The sequence below is a fragment of the Lepidochelys olivacea genome (genome assembly GCF_965140295.1).
Source record: "Lepidochelys olivacea isolate rLepOli2 genome assembly, chromosome: 1".
Lineage (NCBI taxonomy): Eukaryota > Metazoa > Chordata > Testudines > Cheloniidae > Lepidochelys > Lepidochelys olivacea.
Window position 1 is genome coordinate 83,693,667 of NC_140411.1, and position 22,683 is coordinate 83,716,349.

At 42.9% G+C, this 22,683-nt stretch overlaps 1 protein-coding gene and 2 long non-coding RNA genes across 3 annotated transcripts in view; 1 reads left to right on the top strand and 2 right to left on the bottom strand.

Moving 5' to 3' along the window:
* LOC311528822 overlaps positions 1-6,144 on the top strand; it is an 88,589-nt gene extending 82,445 nt beyond the window's left edge. Inside the window, exon 3 of the long non-coding RNA XR_014713710.1 lies at positions 6,025-6,144. This is a non-coding gene — a long non-coding RNA (uncharacterized lncRNA). The remainder of the gene's footprint in view (positions 1-6,024) is intronic.
* Positions 1-7,237, bottom strand: part of LOC311528816 — a 144,292-nt gene extending 137,055 nt beyond the window's left edge. Inside the window, exon 1 of the long non-coding RNA XR_014713709.1 lies at positions 7,131-7,237. This is a non-coding gene — a long non-coding RNA (uncharacterized lncRNA). The remainder of the gene's footprint in view (positions 1-7,130) is intronic.
* Positions 7,238-14,140: 6,903 nt separating this feature from the next.
* POU4F1 (POU class 4 homeobox 1) lies at positions 14,141-16,328 on the bottom strand. The gene is made up of 2 exons (XM_084618610.1): positions 16,035-16,328; positions 14,141-15,211 (listed from the first exon to the last, which is right to left on the bottom strand). Exons 1-2 carry the CDS (start codon positions 16,155-16,157, stop codon positions 14,186-14,188), a joined length of 1,149 nt encoding a protein of 382 aa, XP_084474736.1. The 5' UTR covers positions 16,158-16,328; the 3' UTR covers positions 14,141-14,185.
* Positions 16,329-22,683: the final 6,355 nt, after the last annotated feature.

A 22,683-nucleotide genomic window follows, 5' to 3' on the forward strand; every position in this document is an offset into this window, starting at 1 on the left:
GAAACCTAACGTTGGGGGATCTTTCCTGTTCTTCTTGGACAAGGCTTTGTCTTTGCCCGCGAGGCTTACGCCAAACCCGTGCGGCCCCTTTTCAGCTCAGACAAGGGAAAGGTTGGTTGCCTTGAGTAGTAAAAAAGAAGACAACGGGCCAACTTTAAAGCAGCTTGTCAGCCTGGTTCTCAGGGCGATCTTCTCAAGGGGCTTTGAGCGGGGGCTTGGCCTAGATGACCTCCTGAGGTCCCTTCCAACCCTGTAGTCTCTGATAGTCTATGAAACCAACCCTGAGCACTAGGCGGAAACCTCTCACCCCAGGCTGGAGTTTGAGCCAGCCGGCACGTTGGACAGGGCTCGGGTATCCCCCCTCTGCAGAGCTCAGTCCATGTAAACCAGCTGGGAGTCCGGCTTCTGTCTCGCTTCTCATTCGGATTGGTGTTTTGAGGGAGGCCGGTTTGACTGAGGCCCCAGCAGTTGGTCACGAACGGGATACCCAACTTTAGAGCGGAGGGCGACGTTTCGGGATCAAGGTTAATTATGAAAGTGGCTATTAACGAGCCAGTGGGTTCGCGGCCTTTTTTGTGCTTGATCATCACTTGCATTAACCCTAACGGGGTAAATGAACACGTTATCATTTTAAAAAGCTATGCCCTCGAGAAACCAACTCCAAATGGGACAGTGAGCACTGTATATGATGAGTTCCTACGAAGTCATCAGCACTGAATCGGAGTGTAGGCGTCAGGATTTGGCCCTATGAGGTGAAATCATTCATTCACCGGCACAGATAAGAGACTCGCCCTTTTGGGACAGTGCGATCTTGGTTTTGGCTATGAATGAAAGTACCATGGTAACAGTTATTTCCTTACACTCTAAACAAACTTTGGCAGCATAGCCCCCTTTTTAATAACTGCCCATTGAAATCAACGCAGTAACCCCGCAATATAGACTATCACATAATAGGTATCTCATACAGATGTGTGGTCTGACACCCTTCAGTCAGAAATATTCCAGGGTCAGAATAAGTTTTCCAGTGAAAAAGATCCAGCTTTAATAAAACCCTATCATTTGGGTTTAACAAATAATCAATCATGCACAAAAACTTATGGTTAACTATAATGTTTTAAACCCCCAGGATTTTAAGTTGCAAATCAGGATTCCGTTTAAAAGGCATGAATTCTATTAAATGTACAATTTAATCACAGGGTATTTAAAATAGACATTTCCATCTAAAATCCAATCAGATATCAACACAGTACCTGGAGGCATTAGATGATCATCTCCATTTTGCATTTGTAAACTGGTAGAAATAAATGTGACTTGTGGATACCAAGAGGTCAAGTGCGGCTGCTCAAATATTTTTCTTACAAAATGACGGATTTATTAGACAAATAAGTAGCCCGGCTGATGCAAAACCCCCAGTGATTGAATTTTGACGTTGAGTCAACAACAACTCGAACTACATCAGTGCTCCAAGATTTAGTTATGATGGCAGAGATTACTGAACAAATAGGAGGCAGAAATGAATACAGATTTCCTAGGATCTGCCCCTGGCACCCTCTTCTTGACATTCTCCTCCATATGCTACCCCTATTCATACTGTATTCTAATTAAAGGACTGGGCTCTGTCTTATAATTTTACATGAACTTTTAAATAATTAGCTTCCTGTGCTGGTTAAAAGGGAGAGAGCCAGAGAGAAAGGAAAATAAATTCCTTTAGAATCCCTCTCTGGCTTTAAAATTACCCACTCGCCTTACAGTGAGGATGTACAATGCGCGTTGCTTTATTAGGACAACATTGCAAAAGATCTGAGCTCTAATCAACTGCTGTGGGGTGACACAGAATCTTGACACACACCCCTTCTCTCCCCCTCCCCCATCCTTTGAGAACATGTTAAAGCTTTTGTCAGGGGGGTGGATTTGAGGGTTCAGCATACAGGGGAATCCTTTTCACAAGTCCAAATCGCCTCTGCAAGAATGATGTTCTCCCAGGCTGGGGGAGAGCGGAATTTTTTCACGCTCAAATTGCCTCCCTCCTTATTCGCCTCCCCACCCTTTACCCCCTCCAGGTGTATGTATGGGGAGGGTTCCCGTGTATGAGTGTTTGTTAGCCGGCAGGGAGCTAGCCACGGTGCTGGAAAGCTTACGTGAGTGGTGGGAAAGCACTGTTATCCTTGCTTCATTTCTTCAGCGCTTTGGAGCATTACTTTTACTTGCTAATCACGAAGGGGGGCTTAAATAATTGAGAGTACGTTTAAGCTTAAAGCAGTCAGTTTCTAATCTTTTCAGGGGAAAAAGAACTAATCTCCACCTGCTGTGAGAGCCCTTTTTTATTTATTCTGTATATTACTTCCACTCCAGGCTGGACCTGATGGCTCCAATTACACTTGAGCTTTGTTGAGTCCAAACACCCCCATTTCCTGGAATCCTTGTGCGTCCCTATTTTCTGTGGGTATAAACTTTGCCTTCATGGAAAGGTGGGAGCAGATGCCTACCAGATTTGGTTTGGCTGAGCCTGTAATTGCCGATGACTTTTGGGAAGAGGAGCTCTTAAAAACTCACATAACTCTGCTTTCACTCTATTGCTGCTGCTGTGTTGGTTTTTAAAAGGTAAGACTCTTTCCAAAAAGTGTAACATATATTGGCCACCAAAACAATCTGGATTATTATTTTGGTCTGGAATCTGTGGAGACCTGAATTACAACGTAGACACTCAGTGAGCACTGGGAAAATAAACGGTTTAATTAGCCCCTTTCTGGTTAATAAATTATTTTGATTGAAGGGTGTTTTTATTCTGGATACAGAGTTAGGCCTACTTATAGTTTCGATAAAGTTAATTCTAGATTAATGTTTCTGTAACCTATTTAGGATGCAAAAAATCCTGTCAAATTAACGTGAATCCTCCTGTCTTGCCTGCTCCCAGCAAATAACTTGAAGCACCTAATAAATCCAGATGGAGTTCTTCATAGAGCCCGGTGCAGAAATAATTATTGTCCTGGCTTGTTTCATGTCAGAGGCCTCTTCGGCTCATCTGTCATGAAACCAATTTCACTTTATTTACATCCATTTGCTAGTTTAATTACTGTGCTGATGAATAGCCTGAAGGAATTAAGTTACGAGACGCTGGAAACCTAAAGCGGTAGATAGATGGGTTACCTTCTCGGGGAAGGAAATGATGGTTGGTGTGTGCACCAAATTTTTAAGGTAATAAGTGCCTTTCCATAGCAAGGTAGTTTGAAAGTCAGAATCATTGAAGCTCAACCCATCTATTTATCTCCATCTTGATGTAATATATTGCTTGGCAATGCTTTAACATTTTTGCAGGCTATTACAGGTTAAATCAAATCTTATTAAAGGAAACATGTTCTTAAAGACGGTTACCTCAGTAGCTTTATGTCTAAGCACAAGATGCACTAACCATTTTTCAGACCAAAGAGGAGAAATGTCAGAAGTTAGTTTTGTCCCTTACGCTTGATTTCAACATAATCTATTCAGCATACTGTACCCTATACCCAATATGCTCTCTGCACTATGCTTATACATCAGATATTGTCCCAAATGCTTCCCCACGCAAAGCTGTCTCTCCCTAGTATATGATACTAATATATGGTATTTTAATGAGATATATTATGGTGTGTTTTTGTACCATCGTATTATAAATGTAGTTTCTAGATGTTTTCCCTATTCCTACGTGTGTCTTAATCGGTAAATACACTCGACTTCTCTCTGGGTATTTAAGAACATACCCAACGTGTATGTTTTGTATATGTTGTCTGTGCACACACATTCCTAAAGAGGAAACCTAACCTTTCCGATTCTACTACATTATATGGCATGTGGAGGAGATTTCGTCGTTTCCTCCACATAATAACTTGCTGTCCCTGGGATCCAGTGTTCTCCAACAACATATTTTGACTAAACTGGATTTTAAAAAAACACTTTATTTAGAACAAGCAAGAGCAAAAGGTATGTGGCCTCTCACTCATCATCAGAGAAAAGGAAAAGTGTAAGAGTCGCGGAATTATTATATGACTGTTGGTTGTGCCGTGTACCTACGTCAGGTCTACGATATGCGTAACATTATTTATGAGGAGCATGTGCGAGTTTGGGTGTGGATACACGCTCCTGCAAACGTTTTCTAAAACCAGATGTTCAGAGCAAGAGCCTTACTTTTCCTCAGAAAAGGAGCTCCTCTATACTCTCGTGTACAAATCATTCAGGCTACGGGCGTGGATACACAGCTATCTTCCCCTCCCTGAATAAGGGACGTGCTTAGCGGAGCGCTGTTTTGTAACATTAAGCAGCAACATGTACCAGAAATTCTCTCCTCTACATTTTGAAAGTTGTTTTCAATATTAAAAGTATTTTCAATATTGAAAAGTATAGGGTGCTGTTTTTCTTCTCCTTTGGACCACGCTACTTACTGAACCGGGAAGACTGACACCCTTTTTCCCATGAGGACACAGCACTTAGGGCTCAACCATTGTATTCACCGTAGAGCTGACTCAAACTGAAGAAATAACGCTTTACAATGGAATATTTGGTGTTTGAGGGACCGTGCGGAAGGCCGCTCAGATTTGTAGCTGCCCGTTTATTTTGAAATAGGAGGTTATAGCGAGGTTGCTATTAAAATACTTTCCTTCAGAGGCGGCTTCTCTAGGATATGACGCTTCTGTTGTGTGGGTGGATGTAGATCTTCTTTATCACAGAAGTTGAGCAGGAGTTTTAAACTAAATCTTGCCAGGGTGAAGGTACCCTACTCTCCTTAACGCTAACTATAAATGGGTCTATAAAGGGTTGGATAAAAAGAGAATTCCATCTTTCTCTTCTAGGTAGTTTTATGCTTTATATTGGAGAAAATTAAAGGGGGAAGAATATAGTAAAATAGGGTGGAGTATTAAAAGCTCGCTTTTGCTCTCCCTTTGATTAATAGATCCATGTGGCTAACGGCCTGACATATGGTGTGCGAAGCAGCTTGAGATGGTACCTTAGGCATCCCCTACGGCCATTAACATATTAGAGGCTTCTGTGCAGTCAGACAGTCAGACTTCATCTAGAGCCCAGCACAGAAAGGCTGCACCCCAGAGCTGTTTGATACAGTCTTTCAATAATGCATCACTCTGCAATTTTAAGGGAGCTGTTCCTGGTGCTGAAGCACTAGGGCAGAACACTAATGAACTTTAGCAACAAAGATCCACCACGTTCCTTATCTGAAATCCGCCGTGTTAAATTCGTGTGTGTGTGTGTGTGTTGTTACATACATAGATACATTTAAAGCTATATACATTATCTGTGTGTGTGTTTAGATAGATAGATATTTACACACTTATGTACACACTCACACTTGAATACTGGCAGTATCTAGTTCATGTGTACTGTCCCATAGTTCAAAAAGCAGATACATACATGAGTTTGCAGCCCTTTCATACAAGCAGTATTAAACTGAGATAGCTGTACTTCTTTCAGGTGTGGACATTCTGAGAGACATCAAAATCAGTTCCACCCCTTAAAATATGGATTTTTTTTACCAAGAAAAACAGTCGTTGCTATAAATAAAACCGATACTACAGACAACACAGAAACGACTTTTTATGGAACAGGGTCACATTTAAAATGCAGTAGCAGCTCGGAGACAAAAAAAACCCCAGGCTCCTGCAAAGAACCTAAAAGTTGGGGAAACTCTCTTAAAACCGAATGCTTTGCAATGGGGTGTGAGAGGAGCTAATTGCTGCATATTCCCAAACCGTTGTTTGGAGACGGAAATTACAATCCACACTACAGTAGTACAGAATGTAGCAAACAGAAGGTTTATTTGATCCATTTCAGCGTTTTGACAGAAACATAAATCACGCCTTGCACTTTCCCTTTTCCCTTAGTCCCCCGTAGATAACTGCCCTGTCTCTTTTGAACTTTGTTCTGACTGTTTTGTTCGAAAATAAACGCTAACACCAGATTAGACGTTCCAGCTAGCTTCGTCTTCTGATTGCAGGAAAATGGTGTTAATCAGGAGCTTTGATGTTGTTTTACTTTCAGACTGTATGCCTCAAGGCGGAAAAACGCAGAAAGGTAGCTGAGAAAGTAAATTGCCAGGAGCTAAGAACACCCTCCCTTTCAAAATATTGTAAGTACTCCTCTCCTGTACAGGTTTCAGAGTAGCAGCCGTGTTAGTCTGTATCCGCAAAAAAGAAAAGGAGGATTTGTGGCACCTTAGAGACTAACAAATTTATCTGAGCATAAGCTTTCCTGAGCTACAGCTACAGCTCACTTCATCGGATGCATTCTCCTGTACAGTTCATCAAACTGTTCCTATGCAGAAAAGCACTAGTCGGTTCCTTCTCCTTTGAAAACATCGCTCACTTCAATGCACTTAATGCTAGGTGTGTATGTGCCAATATGACCAGTTTGTAATTGGACTGAAGATAGTAGGGGGAAATGCAAATGATTCTTGGAAACAGCCATTCATTTATGAGCATACAAGATCCTAACTAACTGGAGATTTCCAGTGAGGAATAAATCCGGGGTTAGGCTTTAAGGATGTAAGTAAAGAATCGGAGATCTCCCTACATTTATGTAGCCCGTAATACAAGTTTTGCATCCAATACTTTGGGGATGTTACCATTAATTCCGCCAGGATTTATGCTTGGTAAACCCTTAGATGGACGGCATAGCAACCCACCACATTAAAATAACAGATTCCTTTAACACAATCAATACATTTTGCATCATAAATACGAGAATGTTTTATTCTCTTAGATAGCTGGGCTTTCTACATGGGGCACTTTGTTTAGGAAATTAGATCTGAAGGTGCACAATCTCAGAAGAATGCCCTGTACTGTATCTGAATAATAGTCATAGACACTGCCTTCACCATGTCACAATTTTCAGTGTAACCCATTAAAGCAACCTAATTCTTTCTTAAAGCACGCGGTTCGGTTTCAGTTAGATACAGATTGCCTCTCCAGCTTTCCCTTTTCTTTTACAGCACGGCTTTAATAAAGTCACATAAGTGATTGAAATTAACATAAATCATTATTAGTTATTAGGATTTGCTCTAAATTACTCTGTGAATATAACACCAAACCCCATCTGCCACTCCTGCTCGAGCAGCAATAGATTGCAGATAAAATAAATGTCCTTACCCCATTAGAATGTTCCTGTCTCTGTAGCCAAAAGCCAAACAAAAGCAATAAATACAGAGCTTTTTTCTCTCCACTATTCAGCTGTGACTGTTTTCATCAGCTCTTCCTCTAGAAAAGCTCGATAGCTGCCTGAAAATATTGCATTTTATATCACCAAAGGGCGATTAATATTGCATTAACTGTATTTAACATTTTTTAAGCGCGAGTAATCTGAATTGAGTAAGTTTCTGTTACTAAATACAGGGGATGTCAGAACTGGTGAAAACAGCTTAAAATATCTGTATAAACAGATTATTTGTTTCATACTTTGTATTTTTATAATGTTATGGTATAGTGTGCTCTGTTTGAAGTAGAAGAAGCCATGCTAATGGTCTGTTTAAAGTATTCTGACACTGTCTGGAGACATCCAAGTCTCTGCCTTCATTAAATGTTTATTGTCAACACTTCAGTGAGAAAAAGTCTTGTGTAAGTGAATTTCCACTGCTGGATGCTGTCAACACCTTGTTTTATTCTGATCCATGTGTACAAAAGTTTGTATACATTATGCTGAAGTGAAGAGAGGCAGAGATTGTGGGATAATTAGTTACCAAACAAACTTTTGTTAGTAATTCCATTTCCATAATGACCATAATCAAGGCCTAAGTTATGCATCTAGGTGTCTTGTCTTCTTTAAGCAGTCTTGCATAAAACTGTATTCATGTTGACATGCTATCCTTTCCTTGGGAAACATCTTTTTAAAAATGAAAAAGAACTGATCTTGCACATTTTAGCTTTAGTTTACACCTTTTAGCTTGCTTGCTTTCATCCAGGGTAGCTACCTGTGTATACATCTACCCCACTCTTCATCTATATATGTAGATATTTACAGCAGTATGTCTCATATCTATAGTTTAGAGCTTGTCAGCATTTCCATTATTAAGCCTTATTTTCAGGAGGTTTATAACTCTAGCTTCGTATCCAGCACCGGAAACTGCTCTATGCCAGAGCCTTTGTAGTCAGGGGGTCGTCAGCATTTCCACTGTAAGAAGCTATTTTGAGAGTTTTATTACCTGATTGCAAAAAATCAGCTCTGAGCTACGGTCTACCTGCAACGTGTCCATATAGCGTTTCTTTTTATTTCTCAGATTCGGTTTAAATCCCTTTGGCTATTTGAATTTATAAAAATAGTAAACGATAGACATTTTGTGGCATCGAGTTTTTTTATTGTTATTTTAGGAATTTTGTACAAAACAAACAAAAAGACCACGTTTATTTTAAAAGAAATTCCCTTTACCCATAATCAGCGATGCCTTTGGGTATTTAGATAAAGAAAGTTTAAAGACTCATCATAATGTTGCAAGAGGGACTAGTATGCTCAGCAACGATTTACCATAAGGATTTTGGACAGGAGATATAGTGCATAATTTGTATAGCATATTTTTGCATATGCAAATTTCTTGTTCACGTGCTCAGTCAATAAACTATCAGACGGGGGGCTGCAGTTTAAATGTCAATAAATTCGCATTGACACAATAGACTGCAAGGAACCATTAAGGTCCATCATGCCAGTAATCCCTGGATTAAGATTCTCCAAAAGTCTGCGTTGCCTCAATAGACTGGAAAGGGTTCTTTCAGATCCGTTACTCCGGCGTTAATGATCGGAGAGCTTTAAGAGTGCCTCTTGTACGCTTCAAGTAAGCTGCCCCTTCTATAGTTTCTTCCCACCCGTAAACAAAAACAAAGGAAATTAAAACTCAGGTCCGTGTTAAACCAAGGTTAAAGTTCTGTTTAAACTAGCAAAAGCAAAGTCATGTCAGTTAAAGACAGGTATACAGCATTAGTGGTCTGCTTGGGCCAAATAAATTCCTGGTGTAATTCCATCGCATTCGTCTGAGTTACACCAAGATCAAAGCTGGCCCCGTTTGCCTCGGTATTGTTAGCAGTGGAGAAACATTAGATCCCCTGCAGTGCCTAATCACAAAGGGCAAGTTAAGGTTGAGGTGGAATCTTAGCACTGACTTTCACTGACTTTGGAGGTGTATAAATCAAATGCTTCACACTACGCCCGGTTTATCCTGCAGCCCTTACTCAGACCAAAGTCTGGCGGGATGGAATGGATGTGTACAAGATGAACTCTTAAAACTCTCAGACCAGGTATATTACAGACCGTAACTGACAGGGGCTTGCCTGGTTAGGGACTGAAAGATCCAGCCCTTGTGTCAAAATCCGTTCTTTATCCGAATGGTGCAAAGCCAACAGTTCTCTAGTAGACACACTCTCTGCTCGTGTAGAAACACTTGCGTTGTGTTGTTGTTGTCTGTTTGCTCAATCAAATATTAATCCGTGAGCTCCTCTTTTAGGTTAACTTTACCCCGTGGAACTTTTTGATTTGCCATGTTACAGATACCTACCTGATTGCTATTTTTCACTCCAATCAGATTCCAGTAGAAATGACCTACAACCATATAAAAAAAAATCAAAACGGCTCTCAGTACGAACCAAGTCTGTTTCACATTCTAGGTTTTCAAAGAAAAAATGTTTTCCAAAAGCAGGGGGGGGGGGGGTTGTGCAGAACGCCTCCCATCAAGCTGTCTTGACAACAATTACTAAAGTTTTTAATTAGCCTCTTGTTATAATTCATTTTATTAATTTTCTAACTCTCAGTCCATGAATTATTAAAGGCGGCTCTGTAATTGTATTTGCAGCTATCCCTTTGTAGTGCACGTGATCGAAAGCTGCTCTGCAGACCCATCGCTCTTCTGGCATAGGGCCCATTTATACCGAGAAGGGGCCTAGACAGCAGTGAGCACTAATATTTTATCAACTATTAAATAACATAATTACTGATAATAATATGTTTGTCTCGCAGGTGGAAATAGGTTCCCATGCGATTTGGAATTCCGCTGCTGATAATTTAAAGTCAAATAAGCTTTTCTCCTCTTTTTGAATCCGCAGGTAAATATAATAAAAGCTTAAAAAAGACATCGGCTGCAAAGCAAGACCTAAATAACTGGAGGGATTTTAAATCGTTTGGGAAAAGCCGGAATAACAGAGAGGGCAGACGCAGCAGTATCCGCTTTATGCGATCAAAAGTCCGTCAGAGTTAAAATAATTATCTTTTGACAAATCTGTCTCTGTGTGGAGGGAAGACGGAATGGGTGGGGGTCGGTGGGGATATTGACCATAAAAACTGTGCTGTAGGACACTTCATGCTCCTTCTGGGGAGCCTGTTACTTGTTGAACCAGGACCGAATTAGTCTTAATATCACAGGAGAGTAAAAATCAATACTACCATGGCAGTGGATGTCTATTATTCATTTATGATGGTCTCATCTAAGTTGAAAGCAATTGGAGAACAAGTGTTAAACAGAAATTCCAGAAGTCAGTCTAGGTCTTAAGGAGTTGGCTGGGAAATCAGACCAGGAAATCGACAAGATATAGCAAATGTGAAAAATATGAAAGGAAAGAGACTAAGGTACCAACGTTTCCTCACTCTTCCACGGCAGGGGTCACAGGTTCTGAAATGGATAGAAGTTCCGAAGATATTAGGTTGTATATTCTAGAATAGATCCGCAACATTTTCCAGCATGGAGAATAATTCTAACTTTTTAGCAACCAACTTGAATTCCCTGCTCAGGCGATTACATATTTCTTGACACTAGTTTGGGATGGATTTTCTCCCTTTTCAGCCTTTTAAGAAGCAAAAGTTTAACCAGTCCTTGTGACTTGTTCTTGCACACTTTCCTCTCACCCCCCCCCCCCCGAGCTATTTTCAGTGAGTTGGTTAAAAAGGCCTTATTGTTCTTGGGATTCTGTCGTGAAGTTTTCAGATCTATTCAACAGAAAGCAGAGCATTCTGGTTTTGCACAGTTTCCTACCATAAAAAAATAGGAAACTCTGCAAAGCTGTTATTTTTTTTTCATTATCTGTTTTATTAACATAGTATTTTCTTTGTACTCGATAAGGATTGTACTTAATACAAAAGAAACTTCTTTACTTTTCAATACATACATTGTCATGGTTGTATAATACAAACGTGTTGTCCGCTAACATTTCAGTTTGGGGGAAGATTAAAAAAAAGTTTGTAATTTATTTTATTTGTTCATTCCTGACTCTCCAAAAATGATATCCGGTAATACTTTTCTATAAAATAATATTTTTTACAAATGCATTTATTAAAAATTCTGATGACATTTCAAGTTCATAACAACAGAAACAAGTCAATTTCCGGTGGACGAGCTCTATTTTTTTAAAAAATACCTTTAGTGCTTTTGTTTTTAACATCAACAGTTGCTTAAAATCACAGCTTTTTGAACGTTTTATTCTTTTCTGAACATCACGTTAAGTGTCTTGATTCACAGATTTACCGGCAAAATTAAAAAGATTTGGCTAAAATAAATCTACAGAAGAAATAATCCCAGCTATTAAGTAACTTTTTACATTTGGCATCTGATCTAGTCACATAGGTCATCAGAAAAGAAAGAGGTTCTTTGATCACTTGAAGCAGTAGGTGGCATCCTATACGTTCCTAATGAACAATTGCATTTACAACGTCAGGAGAGATCAGTTTATGATTTTCATATTTATTAACACAAAATAAAAATAAAATATTTTGTTACATAATTAAGTGCAATTAGGCCAGTCAGAACAACATATAAACCTGAAAGCACCAAGCTTTTTTTTTCTTTACACATATTTTGTAGGTGCATAATCCTTTCCAGCAAACTGAAAAGAAATACTTCAGAAGTCCTTTTTAATTTTACTTTGATTTATATTTTCTGCAGTTATAGAATAAACTTCAAGAAACACACGCAGCTAATATATAGTTAATTTTATTCAGAGCACCGATTTTCACATAAGAGCTATCTCAAAGTAACGATTTCTGAATTTAGCAGAAAAATACATCTCTCACTATTTTTATTTTTTGGTAGAATTAGTATGTGTCTAACGGCTATCCCTTGAATTTATCAGCCGTGACTCAGAAATAAACATAAAAAGATGCACCGAATAATAAACTATTCTGTTTTCATGTTTGTTTTATTTGTAAGTGTGCTGGGACTTATCTCCCTGTTGTATTTTGTGTTACAGAAATATTTCTGAAAGAAATAAAAGTAATATAGTAAAGACACAACCAAGGAGAAAGCTCAGCAAACATACATGGACAGGTAGATAATTCAGTGAGACATTTCAGGATCCACACGTGGTTGCAGTTTGTAACCATTTTTTGTGTATGTGTGTGTTGCATTAACGAAAATATTTACAATCTTCTTCCTTTTAAAAAAAATCTAAATACAAGAACGGTGACAAGAATGTTTGTGTTTTCGGTGAAAACAGGCAGTAAACTGTGAAATTACACCATCCACAAAAGGTTCTACCAGAAGCTACTCTATTTTTAGTGCTCAGTTTCAAAATGCATAGAATGTTTGCGCTGCAAACAATGATACACAAAATAATTAAATAATCAAATAAATAAATAAATAAATAAATAATAGCGAGACCTTATCAGGGATCTTTCTGTGCCTTTTTTAGGTCATGCATGGTTTCAGTCTTTGTTTGTTTGTTTTAAACAGCAGGGTGTTTTCTTTTCAGAAATGCCTTGTTTTTAAAGCCTTTCCAATAACACCAGACCCAGTGAATGTCTTTTGCACACAGCTGGTATTTTATCCAACGAGCTCTGGCCATCTCTCTTTCCCCCCTCGCCCCCCAATCTCCGAGATATAATGCACCTTTATCTTTAATAATACGGAATAATTGTTTTGCTTTCCAATTTGGGAGACCGTGAATAGTGCAAATGTAACCATACAAAACAATTCCTCTACCTAACGTTTATTATTTACAATAAACGATTTTTAAACCCAAACGTTTTCCCCCTCAACATGCAGACCCCGCAGAAATAAATGTCGTTTCATATCCTGCCTCTTTATAATGGTGATTTCGCTTGCCTACTTAGTAAAATAAACCCTGTTACTAACAGGAAACCTTCTACCACCGCAATCCGCTAAACCTCTCCAACAGATTTGGAAGAGATGCCAGAGGGGAAGGACACATTTAACCCCGAGACTTAATGACTCAGCGCATGTTTTCTTCTAACGTTAACAGGGCAGCCAGTGCAGTATAACAGCTAACGTCTGCATTGTATCTCTAGCTAGATGTATCTCTATAGAGATATGGATCTCTCTCTAGACATAAACACAAAGCACATACAGGGAGGAAAAGGAACAAAGGAGCAAGTAACTTTTTATATAGCTCGTTATAAAAATGGTTGGCTTCCCTAGCAGAGGGAGGGCAGAAGAAGGGGGAAATTTCCCGGAGTATAAAGCCAGTGATTGAGCATTCACTCTTAGCTAGCTAATGTTTGTGAAACAAGGGCCAGAATCTCTTTCTCTTTCCCCCTACCACATCCCCCCAGGCACCGAACCGACTTGGGAACTGCAAAAACACCCCTCTCCAAACCCGCAGTCACACAGAGAAGAACCATCACGAAGCCTCATAAAAAACATAGTTAAAAACAAAAGAACAAAAAGAGACCCAAACAAAAACAACGAGCATCATCACCAATAGTTTCACCTTCTGGGTTGTGGTTTGGTTTTTTTCCTTTTAAAATTGGTGACTTAGGGTTTGTTTGTTTTTTTTAAATCTATTTATTTGTAAGTTTTGTGTGTGTCTCTGTGTGTTTACGCTTGGGTTGTTCTCGCGCTCTCTTCCTGTAAAGGGGGCGATCAGCCTGCAGAAGTGCCCCCCATGGATTTCTAGAGCATTTACTTTTGCTCTTCTTCTTGTTGTTCTCGTTTCTTTTCCTTTAGAAGTTTGTTGTTTTTGTTGTTGTTGTTTTCTCTCCCCAACATTGTTCCTTGGTCCCCAGGAGATTTTGAGAGTGTCTCTGGTCAAACAAGAAGTCCACTGGTTCCTCCAGCCCGCTCGTCCTTTCCACAATCTCCCCTCCCACTCGCACCCCCCCCCCGCCCCGCAATCTCCCTCCCTTCACTCCCAGCCCCCCAACAGTCCCCCCCTCGGTCCCCTCCCTTGGCCCACACTCCAGGGGATGGAAACTTGGCGCGTTGGTTTTGTTGGTTTGCTTAGTAGGTGGCGGAAAATTTCATCCTTTTTTGCTTCTGTCTCTGGTTGCAAAACCAAACCCGCACCACGTTCTTTTTCAGGTCCAATTTCTCGGCGATGGCGGCGATCTTCTCGGAGGAGGGCCGGGGCTGCACGGCGAAGTACGCCTCCAGGGAGCGCTTCTCCGGGGCGGCGATGGAAGTCCGCTTGCGCTTCTTCTCGCCCCCGTTGAAGAGCTCGGGCTTGTTCATTTTCTCGCGCTGGGCGCCCTCGGCCTCCTCCAGCCAGGCCTGCAGGATGGGCTTGAGCGCGATCATGTTGTTGTGGGACAGGGTGAGCGACTCGAAGCGGCAGATGGTGCTCTGGCTCAGCGAGCCCACGCCGGGGATCTTCAGGTTGGCCAGGGCCGAGCCCACGTCGGCCTGGGTCACGCCCAGCTTGATCCGCCGCTGCTTGAAGCGCTCGGCGAAGGCCTCCAGCTCGCGGGGGTCCGTGTCCGAGTCGCAGATGGAGGCCAGGCCGGCCGCCCCCACCACCGCCGAGGCCACCTGCCCCGCCGCGCCGTGGTGAGCGGCCACCAGCCCCGGGTGGGGCAGGCCCGAGGGCATGTTCATGGCGGCCGGGTGCGACAGGTGGCCCAGGCCGTGCATGTGCGAGTGGGGGTGGGCCGAGGTGGAGATCAACCCCCCCCCGCCGCCGCCGCCGCCTCCTCCCCCTCCACCTCCGCCGCCGCCGCCACCGCCTCCGCCCCCGCCGGCCCCTTCGTGCCCCCCGCCGCCGGCCATGAGCGCCAGCGACGGGGAGGTGATGTGGTCCAGCAGGTCCCCGGGCTCCAGCGCCTGGTGGTGATGGTGGTGGTGGTGGTGGTGGTGCGCCAGCGGCACGGTGGAGGTGGAAGTGCACGGCACGCTGTTCATGGTGTGGTAGGTGGCGTCCGGCTTGAAGGGGTGGCTCTTGCCCTGGGACACGGCGATGTCGACGGCCGCCAGAGCCTCGGCCCGGGCCAGCAGGGTCTCATCCAGGCTGGCGAAGATATTGCTCTGCAACTGCAATCGACAGAAAAGGGGGGGCATAGGGGGGCAGAAAGGGGGGCAGAGAGGAGGGGAGTGGGATGGGAGAGAGACGCGGGAGGGGGTAAACGCCGAGGAGAGAGGGGAGGCGAAGTGGGGCAGAGAGAAGAGAGGAAAGTGGAGGGTGGGGAAAGCAGGGGCAGATGGGGGGATATAGTGGGGGAAGACCGGGCAGGAGGGAACGGAAAGGGGGGAGCAAGCCAGGGAGGGAGGGAGAAGAGAGGGGAGCCCACAGGGGAGCCCAAGGAGAGGGGGAGTGAGGAAATGGGGGAGCCGAGAGAGGGGCGAATAAAAGGGAGCAGACCCGGGAGTGGGAGTAGAAGAGAAAATAAAGAGAGGAGGAAGGTGGGAAAAAAGAGAGGAGGAAGCCGGGCAAGGAGTGGAGGAGAGCAGCAAAGAAGGGAGCAGAGAGAGGAGGGAACCAGAAAGCGGGGGGAGGGGGCAAAGAAAAAGAAAAGAAGGGAGAAGAAGAAATGGATATGTAACTCTCAGCTGGGGAATTGTGTCAAACACCAGCGCGCATACAGAACATTCCTTTCAGAGGCCGAGTCATAAAAATTAATACCGAAAGTGGAGGAAGTCGGAGACTCGTGTGAACACCGCTTTCAAAAAAGATCACAGGCGCTCAGATGATTGCAGAGGAGGACATGAAAAAAACATTAAGCGCCGCTTGTCAAAATGTGCCTCGCAGCGGTTTTTTTATTAGTGCACATACATGCAGTGTACAGGGGGAGAGAGAGAGAGAGAGAGAAAGAGACAGAGAGAGACAGAGAGAGAGATGCAGCGGCTTGCCCCTTACCGGCGGAGTTGGTAGACAGGCTCTTCTTATTGCTTCCGAGCTGGAGTGCAGCGAGGGGTACTTGTGTTCGGGGAGGGTGGGATGCATGGCAAAATGCGGCTGTTTGCTGTTCATGGACATCATCTTGAAGGCTTGGCATGTAAATCCACAAACACTCCTGAAGTAAGGGGAAAAGTGCTCTCCGGGCGCTCTCCTCCTGCGGGGGATGAGGGTGCAGCGGCAGCTCCCACTGCTGGTACCGCTGTTTCTTGGAGCTCCCTAGGACCGCGCAGTGAGACTCCCTCCAGCCCTCTCGGTCTCACTTATCTGTCTGCTCTATCCTAGCGCTGGGCTGAGATGCGCTCCGCTTACACCTGAGCCCCACATCTCGTGGCTACGGACCCTCTCGCGAGAGCTGGGCGCTCCGGCTTTGAGAGACATCAGCTGTCTCCCCCTGCCTCCTCCTCCCCCCGCCCTCCCGCTCTCTCCCTCCCTGCGCCTTGTTGCATCTCCTTGCGCGCCTGCACGGCGCGGCGGTGCCGGAGTTTGAGAGCTGCTCTTATAATGACCACCAGGATGGAAGGGCAGTGCAGGCGCTACACCTGTGGCTGCAACACACGCGCACTGCTCGCCTTTCTAATCGGACACAGGGCCACCAACGCGCGCATCTGCGTACTCTGGGCCTGCACGTGCACCTGCGTCTAATGCACGTACATGTATACACGCCCAGATCTCACACGCAACACAATGCAGTGTGCATGGCTATACAGCTCTCTCTGGGTTTGTGCATGCTTAGGTGCTGGTACTTGTAATGCCCATATCTGATTTCCTACTTGGCTTATACATGGTGTCTAGTTACATATAGTTATCATTATTTAAAATAATAACTGGATTGTAGCGAAAGAGGTGTTAATTCCCTGGGCTCCTGTGTAGTCCTTCAGAGAGACGTGTGTGTCCCTGTGCTGAGGACTCTCAACACAGAAAGGGACAGTTTTCCAGCCTAAGCCTGTTACTTTTAAGAATTCTAAATAGGCTCCTTGAGAATAATCATTGTGACAGACATTGGTTTGAAGCAGTCAGGGTCTATTGATTTCCATATAATTTCATTCCCCCCTCCCCATCTAGTTTTGTTGCAAATATTATTGTGTCAGGCACCGCTAGTGACAGCCACTTAGCCCACAAGGAGCAGGTGCTTTCTACATGGGAAACACTGTTGAAATGAAATTGTGCGTTTCCTTTTTTGCAGCCTGTAAAATCTCTCTTCTTAGTCGTGTGAAAAACCCACGTCTCACTCCGGCATGACTTGAAGCATCAAATAATCACAAAGCCTTTTTATTTTTAAAACTACGGGTAGTTTGGTTTCTTTTATGAAGAGAGAACACAGGGAAGCTAGTCTGAATCGCCTTTATAGACATTACTGCAGAAAGGAAAAGGAGGAAGAGGCTGGAAAATAACATTGTTGCAATTATTTTTGTCTGTGTTTCTTCCCAGTTTTAGTGTTGCATTTAGATGAAACGGTTAGGAAGAAAGAATAGAGTAAAGATTCACAAATATATTGATGACTAATATTTTGGGTTATGGCCCGATCTTTTTTAGAGTGGAATTCTCAAATTAACTGCATGTAGTTAAAACCGGTGGCAGCCAAACCCCTTAATTAATCAACCTGTAAATGTGTCTCTCACGTTTATGATCAACAACTGGGATTAATTTGAATCCGAAGGGAACAACACAGGTGAAGCCAGTCCACTGGGGCACTCTAATGATAACCCTGGGTGATAGCCCAGATGTTATCACGTCTGCTCCAGGAGTGCTAAAGACAGGCACCAGGAAAAAGCAGCCGGGTGTTTGTTTGAGGCAGTGATCTGATAACCGATCTGCCATGTGCCACCCTTAAAGAGTGTCGGAATAGCTGTATCTCTCATTCATTGAGATTCGTCTATGTACATATATACATATTCATATACTATGCATATATACATATACCCCCCTCAAACACACACATATACAAAGTACTTATTAAAATCCCAAGTAAAGTCCACATTTGTCATCATATGGCTTTCTCCAGTTTCTCATCCAGCCAGGAAGGAAGGAAGGAAGGAAGAAAGAAAGAAAGAAAGAAAGAAAGAAAGAAAGAAAGAAAGAAAGAAAGAAAGAAAGAAAGAAAGAAAGAAAGAAAGAAAGAAAGAAAGAAAAGGATGCGAGAGGGAGCCGGTCTCCATCCATTATTGTCTCCCCAGGGATTGCTGAATGCAACTTTATCTAGGAGGGGGATGAACTAGAAACTGACACATTCTGGTTTTAAGGGGGGAAACCTGTATCGAAATCATTGTTTAAGAGGAACAAAATGATAACTAACATGCTTTTATTAACGATTCATGAATTACCGTAGCTTTTTGAGCTGCTATGTTTTATAAATTGAGGATCAGCACCCGGGGAAATGGTGCATTTGATACATTGTTTTGAGGTGAAAATGCGTGCTGGAGCCTGATGCAAAGCAACCCACATTCCTTTGCCAATAGAATAGATATAACGGTAAACCAATCAGCCATACAAAGACAATGGGCTTCTGACCTGACGCTGAAGATGGAGACACTCAGAGCTGGACAAATGTATCTGGTTAGCCAGAACGCTGGCCAAGTAAACTCACCAGTGTACATTGGTAGATGGAAGGCTCAGTGTTAATGAAGATTGTTAAAGTGATGATAAAAGAAGGAGAAAATGGCATGTTTTGTCTATGGATTATTCCATGGGCTTACTTTTTCCCCTTCTCGCAAGCCAAGATATCATGTAGTATGTTCTCCAGATCCGACCGCATACACAAATGGATATAGTGACAAACAGGTAGATATGCTTGGCCCACACGTGTTTAGTGGTTCTATTTCTTATACTCGTCAGTTACAGTGGCTTTTTTTAAGGGCGTGCAGGAGAAAGGAGAGAACCTGTGCCTAGAGGAAGGTGGTGGTGGCGGTTAGGAATTGGCACACTAGGCGAGAGTCCACTAGAAATGATGAAATCTGTACATGAGCCAGAGCCACGGACTCTCCTCTCTCCGGCTACAAATTCTGAGGCTGCTCATCACACCGCGGATTCCGGGCTCCTCTTTGTAAACCCTTAACTTCTTACCTCTACAGCAGCCTTCCGTGAGCTTTCGACCTTTAGTCAGAAGGCCCGTAGTGTCAATAATATCACCCTTCGGTTTTAGCTGGTTGGGAAAGACTGACACGTGGTAGCGATTGCACCACTTCTAGATGGCGCCTGCATTGTAGCAGGCCAACTTGGGTTGCCACAAACCAATACGTTTATTCACAGTTATAAGTAGAGAATGTAGCCTTGGGTATATCTGCCCTGGGTGAAAAAGTATATAGAAGACGTTGATTTCGGGCAGCCTTTGCTTTAAAGTTTACCAGGTAGACCAGCAATTCAAGTTCCTTTTGGTTCATTTATTTCCCTTTACTTCGGAAAGCTCAGCCTTGACTTTGTATTCCTGCAACTTCATCATCTCACTCTTTTTAGCCCCAGAGGAATATTATTAAGGGTTTTAATGTTAGGATTGGTTTTCATAGACTCATAGAATATCAGTGTTGGAAGGGACCTCAGGCGGTCATCTAGTCCTATACCCTGCTCAAACCAGGGCCAATCCCCAATTTTTGCCCCAGATCCCTAAATGGACCCCTCAAGGATTGAACTCACAACCCTGGGTTTAGCAGGCCAATGCTCAAACCACTGAGCTATTCCTCCGCCACCGCTGCCATCGCCACCTGTAACATCTGTTCGAAGCCAATGGTTTGTGTTCTCCCTGTAACAGGTCTTCCTGGAGCGGTAACAACCTAGCGCAGGAGCAGGGGAAATGGACAGTATGTCTGGGCAGTATGTCAGTATAACGCCTGTTGGTTTACTCAGATTGGCAAACACCAATGGAAGTACAACTTCTACCTGGCTGTAGATGTATCCACATGCATTGCAGGCTAGTTATAGTGCACTCTTTTGTTACAAATAGTCTTGGGCATATTTATTGTGCAAAAATCCCATGCAGTAGGTGGGGAGTGTGTTAAGAGCAAATATCTCGCAGGTACTCGACACCATGTTTTTCAGGAGCTTTTTTGTGCTGGACAGTTCCCCATTGATACGGGGCCCCATGCTGCCTCATGCCCCATTCACTCAAGTTTGTCGGTTCCCGAATCTGTAAAAGACCATTGAATTTAGGACTGATACCCCGGCCCTGCCTGCTAATGTACATTCGGTAACTCGGGTTTGGATAATGTTCTGTGGCCAGTTTTTTGTCCTGCCCTTCTTTTTATTCTGTTGGAGTCTTCAGGCATTGAACATAGTTTCAAAGTTTAAGACTCAATCAACTCTTTCTTCTCTGATCTCTCTCTAACAGAGGCCAAGAACGGGAGTGGAAGGTAGAGAGAGGCGAGGACTTTCACACTTGTTTTAGTCTCAGCAATTATTTGAGTCTCCGGGGCTCCTCGGGTATAATCAAAAAACAAATGGCTGACTCAAAAGATAAACCAAACCTCGTTCGCAGTACTTTGGACACGTTTGTGAAGAGCGGGGCGGGGGGTGGAGGGCGGGGAGGAAGAGAAAACGTTTCAAAGGGATGGTTTTAAAGCACAATCCTCTTTCGGTCCTTCAGATACTTTTTAAAAGAGAAAGCCTGTAATGAGCCCGATCCTGCTTCCACTGAGATAAATGGCAAAAACTACCATTTTTTTCAGTGGGCGCAGGATCCAGCCGACTGTGGTGTTTTGCACTTCAGATTTCACTCCTCTCTCTGCTGGCTTTGTGAGCAAATACGTCTAGGCTGAGTTGTTGTTCAGTCCTCAGTGCACCTCTTTCTCTTCTTCGTTTTCCAGTTTCTCTGACAGTCACCAATACAGCCCCAGGCTACACCTGCAAATACACATACCTAACCACACACAAAGTCAGTCAGTCAGTCAGTCTCTCTCGGGTCGCAGAGGTATGGACATCTCAGGGGCCTGGCAATATATTTTATTTTATTGTAATATTCGCTGTTATTCCTATTCCTAGTGCGTACTTCCAGTCTCATGAATACTGATGGTAATAAACTTGCAAGCTCCGAGCATGAGTTCACTGGCGATATGACCATGTTGTAGCTCCACTTTTATGGACAAACATACTCGCTAAAGGGACGCACATATATCTATCTATAGCTATAGAATGCATTGACTTGTCTCCGGTAGTTTTCTCCTGTTTCAAAAGTAAGAAATAGGCAGATTTCATTAATTGACTCCACTGCCTATCCCGAGAGCTAATAAAGTAAACCCCTTATTCCCACAGTAAAACGATTGATAAATTAATTACTGTAACCCATTGTGTTTGATTTCCCTTTTTAGGATTCCCAAAAGATGAATATACTAAAGCTTGGGATATTAAACTGTAACGTCGCATCATACTTTGCTGTATATTCTGACTTTTTAAAAAAGTCATTTAGGGGTTTATAGAGCAGCCTGTATTAATCTCTGGTGTAGTTTTACTTCAAGAATTAGACTGACTTTTTATTTGGTCCCCCCTAAAATTTCCCTGCGTGTTGGTGGTAGCACTAAAAGAAAGCCCAGGGCACCTGTTTTTTGGTAAAGTTTACTGAAAGTCAATATCCCATTTAGTAGAAAAGCTATTCTCCCTTTAGACGATTAAACTAACCTACCTTTCTTTTAAAAAAAGCCCTATGGGTGAATGCACAAAAAGTATTTCCATGACCTAATGAGGATTTTTCTTACATCAGCAAAGACCTGCTAATTACTGATGTACAAGCTGCCGTAATTGCTTTTGCAGCCAAAGTGTAGAATGTTGTCATATTAAAAATGGAAACTCTTGATTGTGAGTTAGGTCCCGAGGTAATTCAGAACGTCCCCTTTCGGGAGAACAACGGGGCTGGAGCAGCTAGCTCGGGGTCCAGTAGCAAATACTGCCGTTCTAGCTGACTCTGGCAAAGTTTCTGGTTCCTATTCTTAAGTGATATACGCTAATTCAAAAGCACACCGGGAAGGGCCTGCAGCAGAAGTCTCCAGATCACATTACACTTCAGCATCATTTAAGCACCGTCGGTAAATGTATTGCTAATTTTTTAATATATATATTACATACACATATATAATACATACAGACAATGGAACACTGTCTGCTCCATCTCCCTTTGATTGCGCTCCCTGACAGCATACCTACTGTGTCTGTCCCTACCTACCCTTACATAAGAAACGACCCAGAGAGGGGCTTGTAGCGGAGGAGAAGGTCGATCGGAAGTTAAATCTAAAGGCGCTCTGAGATCTGTTCAATTGCCAAAATACAGAGCGATGCGCTCGCCTCCCAGTCTCTGCACAAATCAAAGCACGTTCCGAAGGGCTGGGAAATAGTTGCCTTGTCATGTAACACATTGCCCTGATTTATTATAAAATTTTAACGAAATCATGCATATTTTAACAGCCTTTAATCACTGCATGAAAATTTAATTCATGAACTGGAGCGCGTTTAAATAAATGAAGTGTTAATTCATTAGGATTAATTAATTTGTTAAAGGTTTGTGTGCAAGGTTAAGGTGGAAGAAAAACTCTTTGTTAGTTTCGTGTCTTAATCACCAGGTTTTGTTAGCAGTTAAAAAAAAAAACGGTTTCTGTGCTGCTCATGAGGCTGGGGAGGGATGGGGACCAGA